Source organism: Kogia breviceps, chromosome 6 (assembly GCF_026419965.1).
Source record: "Kogia breviceps isolate mKogBre1 chromosome 6, mKogBre1 haplotype 1, whole genome shotgun sequence".
Taxonomy (NCBI): Eukaryota; Metazoa; Chordata; class Mammalia; order Artiodactyla; family Physeteridae; genus Kogia; species Kogia breviceps.
In genome coordinates this window covers 83,030,566-83,043,011 of record NC_081315.1, presented here as the reverse complement: position 1 = coordinate 83,043,011, position 12,446 = coordinate 83,030,566, and the positions used below count along the sequence as shown (strand labels likewise).

General features: G+C 49.2%; 1 protein-coding gene across 45 annotated transcripts in view; it reads right to left on the bottom strand.

Annotated features, from left to right (window-relative positions):
- APBB2 (amyloid beta precursor protein binding family B member 2) overlaps nt 1-12,446 on the bottom strand; it is a 381,324-nt gene that overhangs the window by 15,513 nt on the left and 353,365 nt on the right. Inside the window, exon 1 of one of the 45 annotated variants that reach the window (XM_067036212.1) lies at nt 7,935-8,197. The exons of 43 other annotated variants lie outside the window; for them this stretch is intronic. Coding sequence is in view for 1 of the 2 variants with exons in the window: in XM_059067065.2 (XP_058923048.1) it covers nt 7,540-7,595 (56 nt within the window). In the remaining variant the exon portion in view is untranslated. Of the gene's footprint in view, nt 1-7,539; nt 7,682-7,934; nt 8,198-12,446 lie in introns of those variants that run through there. One more of the 45 variants, XM_059067065.2, reaches the window with a different exon arrangement.

Genomic DNA, 12,446 nt, shown 5'->3' with positions numbered 1-12,446 from the left:
TTACTGATGAGGATACCGTGCCCGTGACACGACCTGGCTTCAAAAGAGTAACACCACGCAACTAAATTTCTCACTGTTATGATTGAGGACAGTGGTTTAAAACATCAGAGTATTTATGAAAAATAAATGCTCAGATTTACCCATCTGGTAAGGCATCACAGGGATTTCTTGGCACGTGTTGCTAAGCCAGGATCCCTGTCTGTAGATATAACCATGGATGAATTTATTAATTACTTCTCTTAAGGTAAGAGCTGGTGGTGTTCTCACAGACTGGGATAAATTCTTCCCCAACACAGACGTGGCTTCTTTGGGAAGGGACAGAAAGAAAAGTCTATCCGATGGAGGCAACTGGTCACTGTGAAGGCCTGGCCAGAAAGCCTGCCCTGTGGCCTTGCTGTGCCCCAGGCTGTCCCGCAGAGGCTCCAGGCCAGGGGCAGCCTTACCCACAGGCACTTGAACCTCTGCCTGTGCACACCTGCCCTCGGGTCTGCTCTGCTCCACCTTCCCCTGCGCCCTCACATTCCACATCAGTTGGTGTCCCCTGTGCTAGCGCCAGGGGGACTTCCTGATGCTCCCACCCCTGGCCCCGGCACTCCACACCCAACCCCCGTGTGCAGCCGATTTCACCTCCTGACAGTGTCTTGAATCCAACCCCTTCCTCGCCAGCCCTGCCACCACTCAGGCACCGTAGGTGGGTCTTGCCTCCCTGCCTTTGCTCACACCGTCTCCGTGCCCCAGCCTCGGGTGAAGACGCAGCTGAAGCTGGGTGAGTACCTGCCAGGTGCTGCCGTGTTCTCTGCACGCACAGCACTCACCACCGGGTACCATGGGCGTCTGCTCATGAGTTTTCTCTTCCCCACAACCCCTCGAAGCTCCGTGAAGACGATTTGAGCCTTATCCATTCCCAACACCCAGTCTGGGCCCGGCCATAATTGGTACGGAGTGCCCCCCCACCTCAAGCATAGGGATCTGCAGCACGTCCCCCCCGTTTCCCGGCGGGAAAGCTGGCTAGTGGTCAGAGGTGTGAATGGGTGCCGTGACAGTGGGCTGAGGGCGGGGGTCTGGGTGAGGAGCTGGGTCCAGACTTTGGGGGCGAGCAGAGCCCTATTCACACTGTGCTCCTGAGGCCTTTCCATCCTAGTCTCAACCCCCATCGAGACAGCATATTGCTTCAAAAGGAAACGACGAGAAGGCATCACTTTTGGAGACATGCTCAAGGGCAGTCTTGTTTTTGGCCTCCCTCCTTCTGGCTACTTCTCTTTCTTGGATGGTTCCTAAAGTAATATATGCAGTGTCTGGCCACGCACAACTCTTGCTCTTCAAAATTCCATGTTCAGTCGCCATTTTCTGAGGCCAAATCTCTTTGAAGTTCTGTGGTCACCCACAGAAAGTCCAAAGACCTTTGTCTGGATTTCTGGAGTCCCAAAATTTGTCCCACCAACTCTTCCAGCATCCTTACTCGAATTAAGGAGCTCTCCCCTCTGCTCCAGAAAGCTGGGGCTCCACGTCCGCTCACGGTACCTCCCCTTGCCTGGCGTGGTGACCACCGGCCTCCCTGCACCGTCTGGAGCTCACTACTCTACCTACTCTGTAGGGCCCAGCTCAAAAGCCTGCCTGGCCCTGCGGCCCCCAGCACCTTGCTTGTGTCTGAATGCTGACAGGATCTGTATTCTGCACCACAAAGGATTACAGCTCGTTACGCCCTACCTTTAGTAGTTACTGTAGAGATCTTACCTCCATCTGTCCTCTCTGAGAGAGAGAGTAAGAGACAGAGGGCAACGGATCAGGATCCAGGCAACCCAATTGCTAGTCCCATTCCTGATTCCACTGAGCTGTACAACACTGGGCACGGAGTCAAACCTCATCTCTAAGTGATGGAACATGATTTCCAAGGTCCCTTTCTGGCTCTGATATCCTATGATGTAAGCTTCCAAGCTCCATCCTGCTCTCCATGACAGCTGGTCGGCCTTACAAGTGTAGCAAGTGCAAGGTCACCATCACGGAGGACCAAACAGGCCCTGATCAATAATCAGCTCCCATCAAACTTCGGCTCTGTGCCCTCCGCTCTTTCAGACGCAACCCCTTAGAAGTAATTTTTTTAAATTATTATTATTGGGCTTCCCTAGTGGCGCAGTGGTTGAGAGTCCGCCTGCCGATGCAGGGGATGCGGGTTCGTGCCCCAGTCCGGGAAGATCCCACATGCCGCGGAGCAGCTGGGCCAGTGAGCCATGGCTGCTGAGCCTGCGCGTCCGGAGCCTGTGCTCCACAACAGGAGAGGCCACAGCAGTGAGAGGCCTGCGTACCGCAAAAAAAAAAAAAAAAAAAAAAAAAAAAAAAATATATATATATATATATATATATAATTATTATTAATCTTCATTTTCTTCTGGCTCAGGAGAAAGTGATTAATGCCTAAGGCAACCACCTGGAATCCACATCTCCTCAAGAGGGCAGCTCAGCAGCCGCAGGCTCTGTTTGGGGGATTCTGACACTTTATTTTTTAAACAGCTTTGTCTTTTCCTGTTCCCTCCCAGGTACCAGGCTAACAGATCAGGGAAACAGAAATCTGCTGGTAACTAACCTCCCAGGAGAAAACAAGTGCCTTTTCTCCTCACTGCAGTGGGTTGCGGGGGGTGGGGGGGTGGGGTGTCACGAGATTTGCATGTCTCTCCTGTTTTACTCCCATGAAACACATCCCAAGTCACCCTAAAAGAGCAGAAAGCCTCGAACACCAGGATTTGCAAGACCTCTCTCTTACCTGGAGCACAGACAGTTCGGACAACTTCTTTGTGTGCAATGAAATACATGCCTGAGTTAATCTCATTATTGTTCAGCACGAAATCCAAACACCTCTTAACTGGTTGTTTTAAAACCTTGGCTTTTCAGCACCCGATTTCTGAAAAAGGCTGCAGCGGTAGACAGACTAATGACCCTCCCAAGATCTTCCTGTCCTAACTCCCAGAATCTGTGAATAGGTTACCTTACATGGCAAAAAGGACTCTGCAGATGGGATTAAGTGAAGGATCCTGAGAAGGGGCTGTTATCCTGGATTATCTGGGGGTGGGCCCAACACAATTACAAGGGAGAGGAGGAGGCACTTTCCTTATAAGTAAAAGAACCGGCGCAAGGGCCACGAGCCAAGGAAGGCACCAGCCTTGAACATCTGGAAAAGGCAAGGCTGAGTTAGCCTCCACGAGAACAGGGTGGAGAAGACAAATGAGTAAGAGGTACTGGAAGGCCGGCTGCAGGACTGAGGGATGTGGGAGATGAGAAGGAGAATCCAGAATAACTCTGAGGTCCCTCCTAGGACAGCAAAGTGCCCTCACACTGGGGATGGGAGGGGGAAGGATCTGGTGAAGGACGTTGATGAGCTCCAGGTTGGACAACAGTGTGAGGTGCTTGGAGGGGGGCCCACCAAGCAGGTGGACACTCGGTCCCTGAGCTCAGGCCTGTGGTCTGGGCCTGGGGGGGGGCAGCTGAAGTCAGGGGAGCAGATGGGAGAGTGGAGAATGAGAAAGACAAAACAAGGTCTGGACCCCAAGGAGGAAAGGCATTTGAAGGCCTAATTGAGGCCAAAGGCCCAACGAAAGGGTGACAAAAAGAGTGCTGGGAGTAGGAGAGCCCAGGACAGACTGGTTCCAAAGAGCCAGGAGAAGTTTCAGGAGAAGTCCCCAGGGCTGCAGAGGCTGGGCAGCAGGAGACAAGCCACTCGGTCTCAGCGACAGGGAGGTCTGCGGTGACCTCGGCCTGCCGGGCCCTTCCCCTGGAGAATGGAGCTTGGGTCCCAGCTTCAGGGCGCAGGAGTCAAAAGAACACAGTACCTCTTCTTTTTCTCCTCCTTTCTTAAACTTCTCATTCTGGAACTTCTCAAACACACAGTAGAGAGGACGGTCAATGAACACCCATGTCCCATCATTCACTTTCACAATGACCAAGATGGGGCCTAACTCAGCCTTTCAGACTTTTTTCCAATCGGTATTATAATCCTAAAAGTCCTCATGCCTATATGTAAGAGCAATTTAACATTTTCTAGAGCTTTTCCTATATTCTGAGGGGGACAAGAAATTGCTTTAATTACCAGCCTCCACGGCTAGAGTATCCCTGACAGACAGATCAGCCCAGCGCCACGTGTGGGAATTTGGGAGGACAGAGCAGCGGGCGTCGGCGGGTGTCACCCAGCCAGCCAGGCAGCACCCACTGGGGCTCTGACACTGTGCGGTGCACTCGGGCTGCTGCTACCCGGTGCCCACAGCGCCGAGAGCATCACAGCTCAGAGCCAAGAGGCGCTCAAATGGGCTTCCACGCCGCCCCCGTGGTCACGCCTCCTCCAGGGCCTCGGTGTGGTCTATAAAACCACAGAGCTGGCCCAAATGACCCCCGAGGTCCGGTGAGAGCAGGTGCCCGTCTTTTCTAACAAGTCCTGCTAGATGCCCGTCCGTCTGGGTCACTGTGTCTGACACTGAGCAGCAAGGACCATTTCTTTCCTTTGCTCCAGCTCACTCCTGGAGGAGCCGTTTGCTAAAAGAGGTGCCGGTCCCCCTCTGGAGTTTTGCCCCATTTATTTCTTGCAGTCAGGGGGGATCACTGCATTTCCTTTATAAACCAGGAAGTGGAGGGTTTATAGCTAAGTCTCTTCCTTAAACTGCAATAGAAGTGAATGAATCAACTACCTTTCCCCATTCGTTGGCTAAGCCCTTGTGTCTCCAACTCTTTTTGTTCCTCTCCTTTTCCTCTTCTCCCCAGTAATTATTCCCCCAGAGGACCAGCGGTGAGTTCTGACAGGGAAAAATGTCAGTGCTAAGACATCTTACATGACAGCCTCAACTTTCTTAATGGCAAAGAAAAAGGGCAAAAGATTGCTTTTATTGTTCTCAGCTGAACAGCATTTTAATTGCCCTGTAGGGGCTTAATCCATCTTTACGGAATGAATGAATAAACGGTTCTTTATTCAAATGGGTTCTATTAAAAAGCAGCCAAGACAGAACTGCTAACCCTTTCCCTAAGTCTTTCCCACCACAGCTCTTACGTAAATGAAATCTGCTTATGTGTTTATCCCTCCTCCAGAGGTGTTTATAGGCACCTACAGACCTTGTAGCAGTTACCCAGGCTAACATTTCAGAGTCCCTCCTTCTACAGCAACCCAGACAAGTGGTGCCTAGAATATATCAGTGATATAAAACCTCATTTACTTAATGGATCAGGAGCTCCACTGCTGAATGCTCGCTGCAAACCAAAATATATTTTTTTCTTAATGATGAATGGAAACTTGCCTCCCTGCAACTTTTGCCTGTGGGATTGGGCTCTGCTTTCTGGAGCTGCCCTCCTCAGGCACATGACAGCCCAGATGTGTCTGGCAGTAGCTCTCTCCTCCCTTTCCTGTTAGATTCCCTGCCATTCACTCTCTCGCTAAATCGTTTCTGTTAGCGCTCCTGACCAAGTCTCCACGATTTGGTAACGTCTTTCACATAACTCGTATTTTGCTCAGGTCAGATCTGTGACGGCTGTGGCACACGAAGGCAACTGATTAATGTTACTTGTTATTATCAGTGAGGAAAACGAAGTCAAAGAAAAAGCCTACTTTGAATACTGTCTCCTTATCCACGAGGGATGTTTTAATAAATCTGTGCACTGGTATGAATATAATAACACTTGTTGAAATGTACCTAAAGACCCTTATCCTCCCAGCTTATCTTTCTGTAGAAGCAATAAGCACACAGAGTTGTTACCACCGCAGAGGACGGGTCCCACCTGCAAATAAGGACAAAAGAGCAGCAACCAGATTGGATCTCAACACTCTATAGCCAGCCCTTTATGGTCAAGGGCTTTCTCTCTCCTTCATTCACCTGCATAGGGCCTGGAGGGAGGAATCCTGTTTTCAGGACTGCCTGCTCTTTGCCTAACTGCTCTTGTTTTCTGATTGCATTTTGAAAATCTTGTTTCGGGGCGGGGGGTTGGAGGAGGAAAGAGGGGTGAAAGGGGATGAGAAATGTCATCTTCCTAAATAGCTAATCCAGAAGGTCACACACACACACGACTTTGTTTTTGAAACTGTACCCACTGGCACATGCACCATATGTGGGCATCATTAATTTCACAAAGCTCAGGCTCTGGTTTGATAAACTCAAACTCTCTTTCTTTGCAAACTTAAGAAGATGCTAAGTTTGTAAACTCTGAAAGGGGCATTCTAGCAACTCACCACCTGGGTAAACACAAATTCTCTGCAGGGAAACCCTCACCAGGTGCTTTCAGGAGACACACAGACCGTGTACACAGCAGATCTGAAATTCTACCACCTGCAAATAATCCAGGTGGCTTGGGCGAACCAGAGTTTGTAGCCCTCTCTGGAACAGTCTTGCTGTTAATGTTCAGAGCAACTGGTTCCCGGCGAGGACACGGAGGGTAGGAACTAGCCAAGATCCGAAAACATCCTTACCATGCACTCTGACAAGACGTGTGGTGACTTCAGACAAGGGAGCTCGTACCCGAACCCACAGCCCTCGTCCTCCAGAAAGCTGCATCACCTCCAGGGGCCCAGAGCCTCCTCAAGAGTAGTGAGAAAGTCAATCAAGCTCCCCAATTCTCCTAAGCAGACCCTCTGGAAGACCGACTGTGGAAGTGCTACCCACCCAGCCTACGCCGTCTCCCTTCCCTCCAGCCATCGAGCTATGACAGCAGCTTACCCTAAGGGAGGACAGTGGCCGCTAGCGGGAGCTCAGCCCCAGCCAGGAGGGAGGCCGCCGGGACGGACTCCAGCACAGAAAGCAAAGAGGCCAGCGTTGGTATCCCTTCACTTTGCCAAGCAGTACTCACAATCATTTTTTCAAGGAGAAAAACTCCAAAACTTTCTCCCAAAAATGGAGGTTTTATTAAATGATAGAGCTGAGGAATCATGGAGCTTAAAAGCCCCCAATCGGCCAAATGGTCAGGCTGATGGTCAGAGAGCGGGAAACACACACATCTGAGGTATAAATGCCTTTCATTTTGGAGTTACAGCCTTTTCATCGTTATGTTCGTCTACAGGTGGGAAGGGAGAAGAATACCATAGATTTCTGCTAAGAATCCAGACTGAAATTGAGTCAGTCGTTCCAGCTACTGGGCTAGAACCAAATCTCACCAATGAAACTCTATAGGGAAGTCATTACAAGCAGGTCCTAGTATTAGTTCTTCAAGAAGCACAAAAAGCCTCCTACACAACATGGTACCTAACCTGACTATTTCTATCACACCTTCTCCCCAGCATATGCTGATTATAGACTCTGCTCAGCCAGTAGTGAAGAGGGACCAAGTCATTGTTCTGTCCAACACCTTCCCCAAACAGGGTCAAGCAACAGAGGATCAGGGACCCAGAGGCAATTCCACACTACTTTAAATGCAGGACACATAACAATGATGATGAGAAAAGGATAAACAAAACAAAGTTCTGCCTTTCAAAGACAGCGATGGCTATGATGGTGGCGACAGGGGCATGAAGAAAGCAAGTGAGCTTTGCCAGACACTTAAGACAGCACAAAGGGGGAGAAGTGAAAATTGGTTGGTTACCTCTCTCTGAATCCGGGAAGGCATGAGGGGACAGAGCAGAAACAACACGTTAGCATTCACATGGCAACCGGTGCAAAACACAGTCCCGTTAACAGCGACTCTGAGCTCTGACATCCCCACTTGGCTGCAATTAATAGCCCTTCGGTGCTTATTTTAGCTGAACTCTCTCACACAGGAGTGTGTATTTTGAGCCACATTACGATGAAGCCAAGAGATGCCAGCTGAGTTTACAGAGGCAACATATCAACCCGGGGAGGTAATCAGGCCTAAAATATCACAGTGAAATACAGGAAACCATTTGCAGTGAACAGAGGCAGAGTACTTATCCTCATTTTCCAGCTGCACCTGCTGCCAATAAAAAACATATGGAAACAATGACGCGGCAACAGTCTTACCTGCTTTACCAACACTTCGGACATCCTATTAACAGAGCTACAACATTACGCTCCAGGTACTTTCACGGAACTGCATCCACAGAGGGCGACAGAGCAGGAGGGGGCGGAAGCAGAGCAGCCGGCCAAGGGCGGAGGTGGGACGAGGCCGGGCCAGTAAACGAGCTTCAAGGTGAGAGAACAGATTTGTGCCGAGGAGGAGCCGACAGCAATTTGGAGTCTGGAGCTGAACGCTTTGAGTTCCATCCCCAGAGCTGCTCTGAACTGCCAGAGCCACGCTAACGATGCCACTTAACCTCCCGACCCAGAGTACTCACCACCCCCTGCTGGTCTCAGCACAGCCAATCTGAAGGGGCCCCGAGGACAGAACCCCAAGTCAGTCACAGGCATGCATCCCACTTGAACAGACAGAAGAGGCGGATAAGGAGGAGGAGAGGCAGAAAGCTGCCCTTGCAGGGGCCCTGTGGCCAGGGTCACGGAGCGGCCAACAGGACCCTGCGGAGATGAGGGCTGAAATCACGGTGTGAAAGAGCAAGCACGCCCCGTCGCTGGGCAGAAAGGTGGAGCTGTCCATCCTGATACTGAACAGCGACCATGACATCTCATCAAATATGGGAAAGGCAAGCAAGCAAACAACCCAAGTCGCAGATATAAGGTCTTACAGGAAAAACAACAAATGTTTGAGTGTGTATTTTAATATATGCGTGGCAAAAAATCTGGAACAACTTAACATCCAACTGTCAACTCTTACCTGGAGGGGGGATTACAGAGGACTGTAATATATTCGTTTAAATATTATACAATAAGAAGACGAGGGCTTCCCTGGTGGCGCAGTGGTTGAGAATCCGCCTGCTGATGCAGGGGACACGGGTTCGTGCCCTGGTCCGGGAAGATCCCACATGCCGCGGAACAACTAAGCCCGTGAGCCATGGCCGCTAGGCCTGCACGTCCGGAGCCTGTGCTCCGCAACGGGAGAGGCCACAGCAGTGAGAGGCCCGCATACCGCAAAAAAAAAAAAAAAAAAAAAAAAAGAAGACATGACTTTCGTAGTACAAATATGTAAACATCTACCTCAACACTTGAGGAAAACCACGGTGACACGCATGCCCCGAGGCGCAGTAGATGTGATGGCTGCAATCACACTCCCAGCGACTACCAGACTGCCTACCGTTCACTGAGCTCCGGCTCTGTGACACCCTAACAGCAACCTGACAAGGCAGCTCCTACCGTTCTCACTGACAGAAAAGGAAACAAGCTCAGAGGAGTTGAGCGACTTCACCAAGGTACACGGGAAGTCAGCGTTCGACCGCAGGCCTGCAGGACTCTCGTGCTGGTCTTCTGGGAATGCGCCTAGGACGGGAACCCCATGCTTCTTTCACACAGTCCTGCAGAATCACCTCACAGTTTGTCTCCCAAATGAGCCAGCACACTGCTATGCACAGGTGTTCAAGATGGGGCAAAGGGTTTGCAACTGGGGTTTCAGGTCAACGGGGGGACCCCCCACCCCCCCCACTGAGGCCTGTGAACTTTTGCACAGGAAGAAGGCAGCTGAAAATTCCAAAGAGAGGCCCTTTAGCTGAGTAAGAAGTCAGAGCTGTGTTCAAATCCTGCTGGTTACTTATCCTCTCTTTTTCCTGGGGTCCCTCTCTGTGCCCCTTGGAACCTGTTTCCTCATCAGTGAAAAAGGGACAAGGACCCCTGGCTGAGGGTAATCATGCGAACTCAATTAAATGAGATGGTGTGTGCAAAGAATGAGTGTTCTGTTACAAGTGCGACCGACCGCATCACTATAGCAGGTCACCTGACGGTGTCATGTCTCAGTTGGGTCGTGCTGGGCAGCGTTTGAGATGAAATGTCTCCCACAGAAGGGAGGTCACTTGGGGGAGTATTTGTGGCCCCTCCTCAGATTTACTGGGCACCACTTACCATAGCATTGAGGGCACCTTCCTCCACCTCGAGCCTGCCCCTCTGCACTGCCCCACTATCAAAACCAGTCTTTGGACGCAATTTAGATCATCAGCAAAGGATCCAAAGACCTGGACTCCAGTCTCAGTTTGAGTAAACACTCTGCAAGTCACTTAACCTCAATCTTGGGCTTCTTATCTAAGATCACATGCTCTTGGAATCTCCTAATGCTCAGATTTTTATCAGAAAAGAATCAAGTGCTTTGACTGTCACTACAAAAATGAATGGGCAGCATTTCTTTGACTAACTTTTGATTTATGCCAGATGCTTTAAATTTTTTACTCTTAATAAAAAGCCTGTGCCTAGTATACGTCGTATATTTAAGTAACCTTAAGTCTAGATCCCCCAAGGACGCAATCTGTTTCTTTCGTGTATAATTATTATTGGTGCCTTGGATATATGAAATCAGACCCATTACTAGTGATTCACTTAAGGAAATGACATCAATATGTAGCTACCCTGCTTTTCCCTGAGGGCAGTACTCAGAAAAATGACACTGAACTTTTAACAAGGTTAATTTGTTTGGGGTTAATAGACACTGCTTGATTTAAGTGTTGAAGAGAAAACCAGCCATAAATAGGGACTTCAGAGAGATCTTTGAAATGTCATTGGAAAAATGCAGCAGAGTCCTAGTGGCAGCTGCTTCACCGACACCTTGTAATGTGCTGGGGAAGAAACATCAGCCCAAAGTTGGGCTTCTGAGTGAAGCGCCATTCTGAGAGCAGGGAAGGCTCAATCTAGAGTCAGGTGCAAGCTTACTCCCGTCTCACCACACAAGATGCCAGTGGGAAGATTTCAACCCCATGATGAATTCCACACCAGCCTCACACCCGAAGGCTGCCTGATCTCCATGCTCTCGGCGGCTGTTTCTTGGGGAAATGAACGGAGGAGTAATTGGCAATGTTTTCATTAAAATAAGCCTGAAATAACAGAACTACTTGGCATGTGTAACCGGGCATCCAAATGAATAGGAAATTCCTCAAAAAAAAAAAGCATACCAGAATAACAATGTCTACTCCAGCTCTTTGGAAGAGGACGCATCTCCCCAGCACAGCCACCTACTTCTTATGCAATGCACACTGTCTACTCTTCACAAACTGAGCATGTAAAGCAAAGACTTGCCAGGGTACTTCTCGCTCCATGTTTGCAGAACTCTCGGCTTCGTACTACTTTTTGATGCTCGTCTGTCATCACTGAGAGTCTTTTGAGCCTTCTGAGTGCCAGCACAGACCAGCATTACCCACACGGCCATGAAGTAAAGACATTAAAAAAACCCTTCATGTCATGAAAGCTCTCAAACAAACTCATGAACCTGACAGTTTCTTTTTCCCCAGCTTCAAGATTTTTGTCCCTCACATTTATTCACGGTCTGCATTTGGTCAAGGCCCTCAGCCTCTTTGTTCTTCAGTCTCCTCGTCTGTGAAACGGGAGCAATAAGCGGTACTACTCATTTCCTAAGAGTGCTGTGAGGATTGCACCCATTAATCCATGCCAGGCTCTCACAGCAGGACGGTGTGCAGTGTGGACCGGACGGGTACGCTGAGTTCCCAACTGAGGGGGAGGAGGGGGAGGAGGTCTGCCAAGAGGAAGGTTTCTAACCTGTTTTGGATCATGGAGCCTTTTGGACTCTGATGAAAACACTCCAGATAGAAATACATACAGACCCACACTTTCATACACCATCGCAAGGGGGGGCGGTGGGGGAGAAAGTTCAATAATCCCTGAAACTCATTTGCAGACCCCTTTAGAATCCGTAGGTGAAAGACCTCCGAACTGAATTCTGAGTTTATGCAAATTTACCGTCTGGTGTCTAGTGAGTTTCAGAAAATGCAGCTCAGGGAAAGGTTCTGTCCTTCCCAGAACCAAATGGCAGCAGGAACACCTCTCTCTGACAAGTGTACCTTCCTTTGCAAAAAAGAGTATCCTTCCCACCTCCCTGCTCCTGTCTCCCCCTATCCCGTACCCCAGCACCAGGGGGCCTGTTAACTGGTGACTGGCAGACACGGGCCTTAGCGTTCAAACTAAAATAAGTGTGAAGTTGAGGATCTAAAGTGGTTTAAGGTTATTGAAATTCAAGGCACATTCTTCTAAACAAAGGACTTTCTCATGCCACTAGAGAGAAGACACAATAGTTACCAGTCAGCTTACTAATGAGGCAAAAAAGGATATTTGAGAGCAACCAGGAAATGAGTTTTTAAGTCCGTCTTTGAAGACAGCAAGAATTAACCAGCGTCTGCTTTCATCTGTGCTGTATTACAGTTAAAAACAAAACCCAAAAAACCTTGCTTCTTTGAATATCTGAGCAAAAAGAGAATACACACACATAACTTATATTTAGTTCTCAAGTAAGAGATAATTCATGCCACATTATGGTTTCACGGTATAAAGTTTAGGGCACAATCAAAGGATAAAATTAATGTAAAATATACCTGAATTGTGAAACCATGGGCTGGCTTCCTTCTTGAAAGTAGAGATGGTAAAACAAAACACAAAATACTTGATACCCAGAAGGCCCCTAAGGCCGCTATCTGACAAGGTTTGAGAACAAGG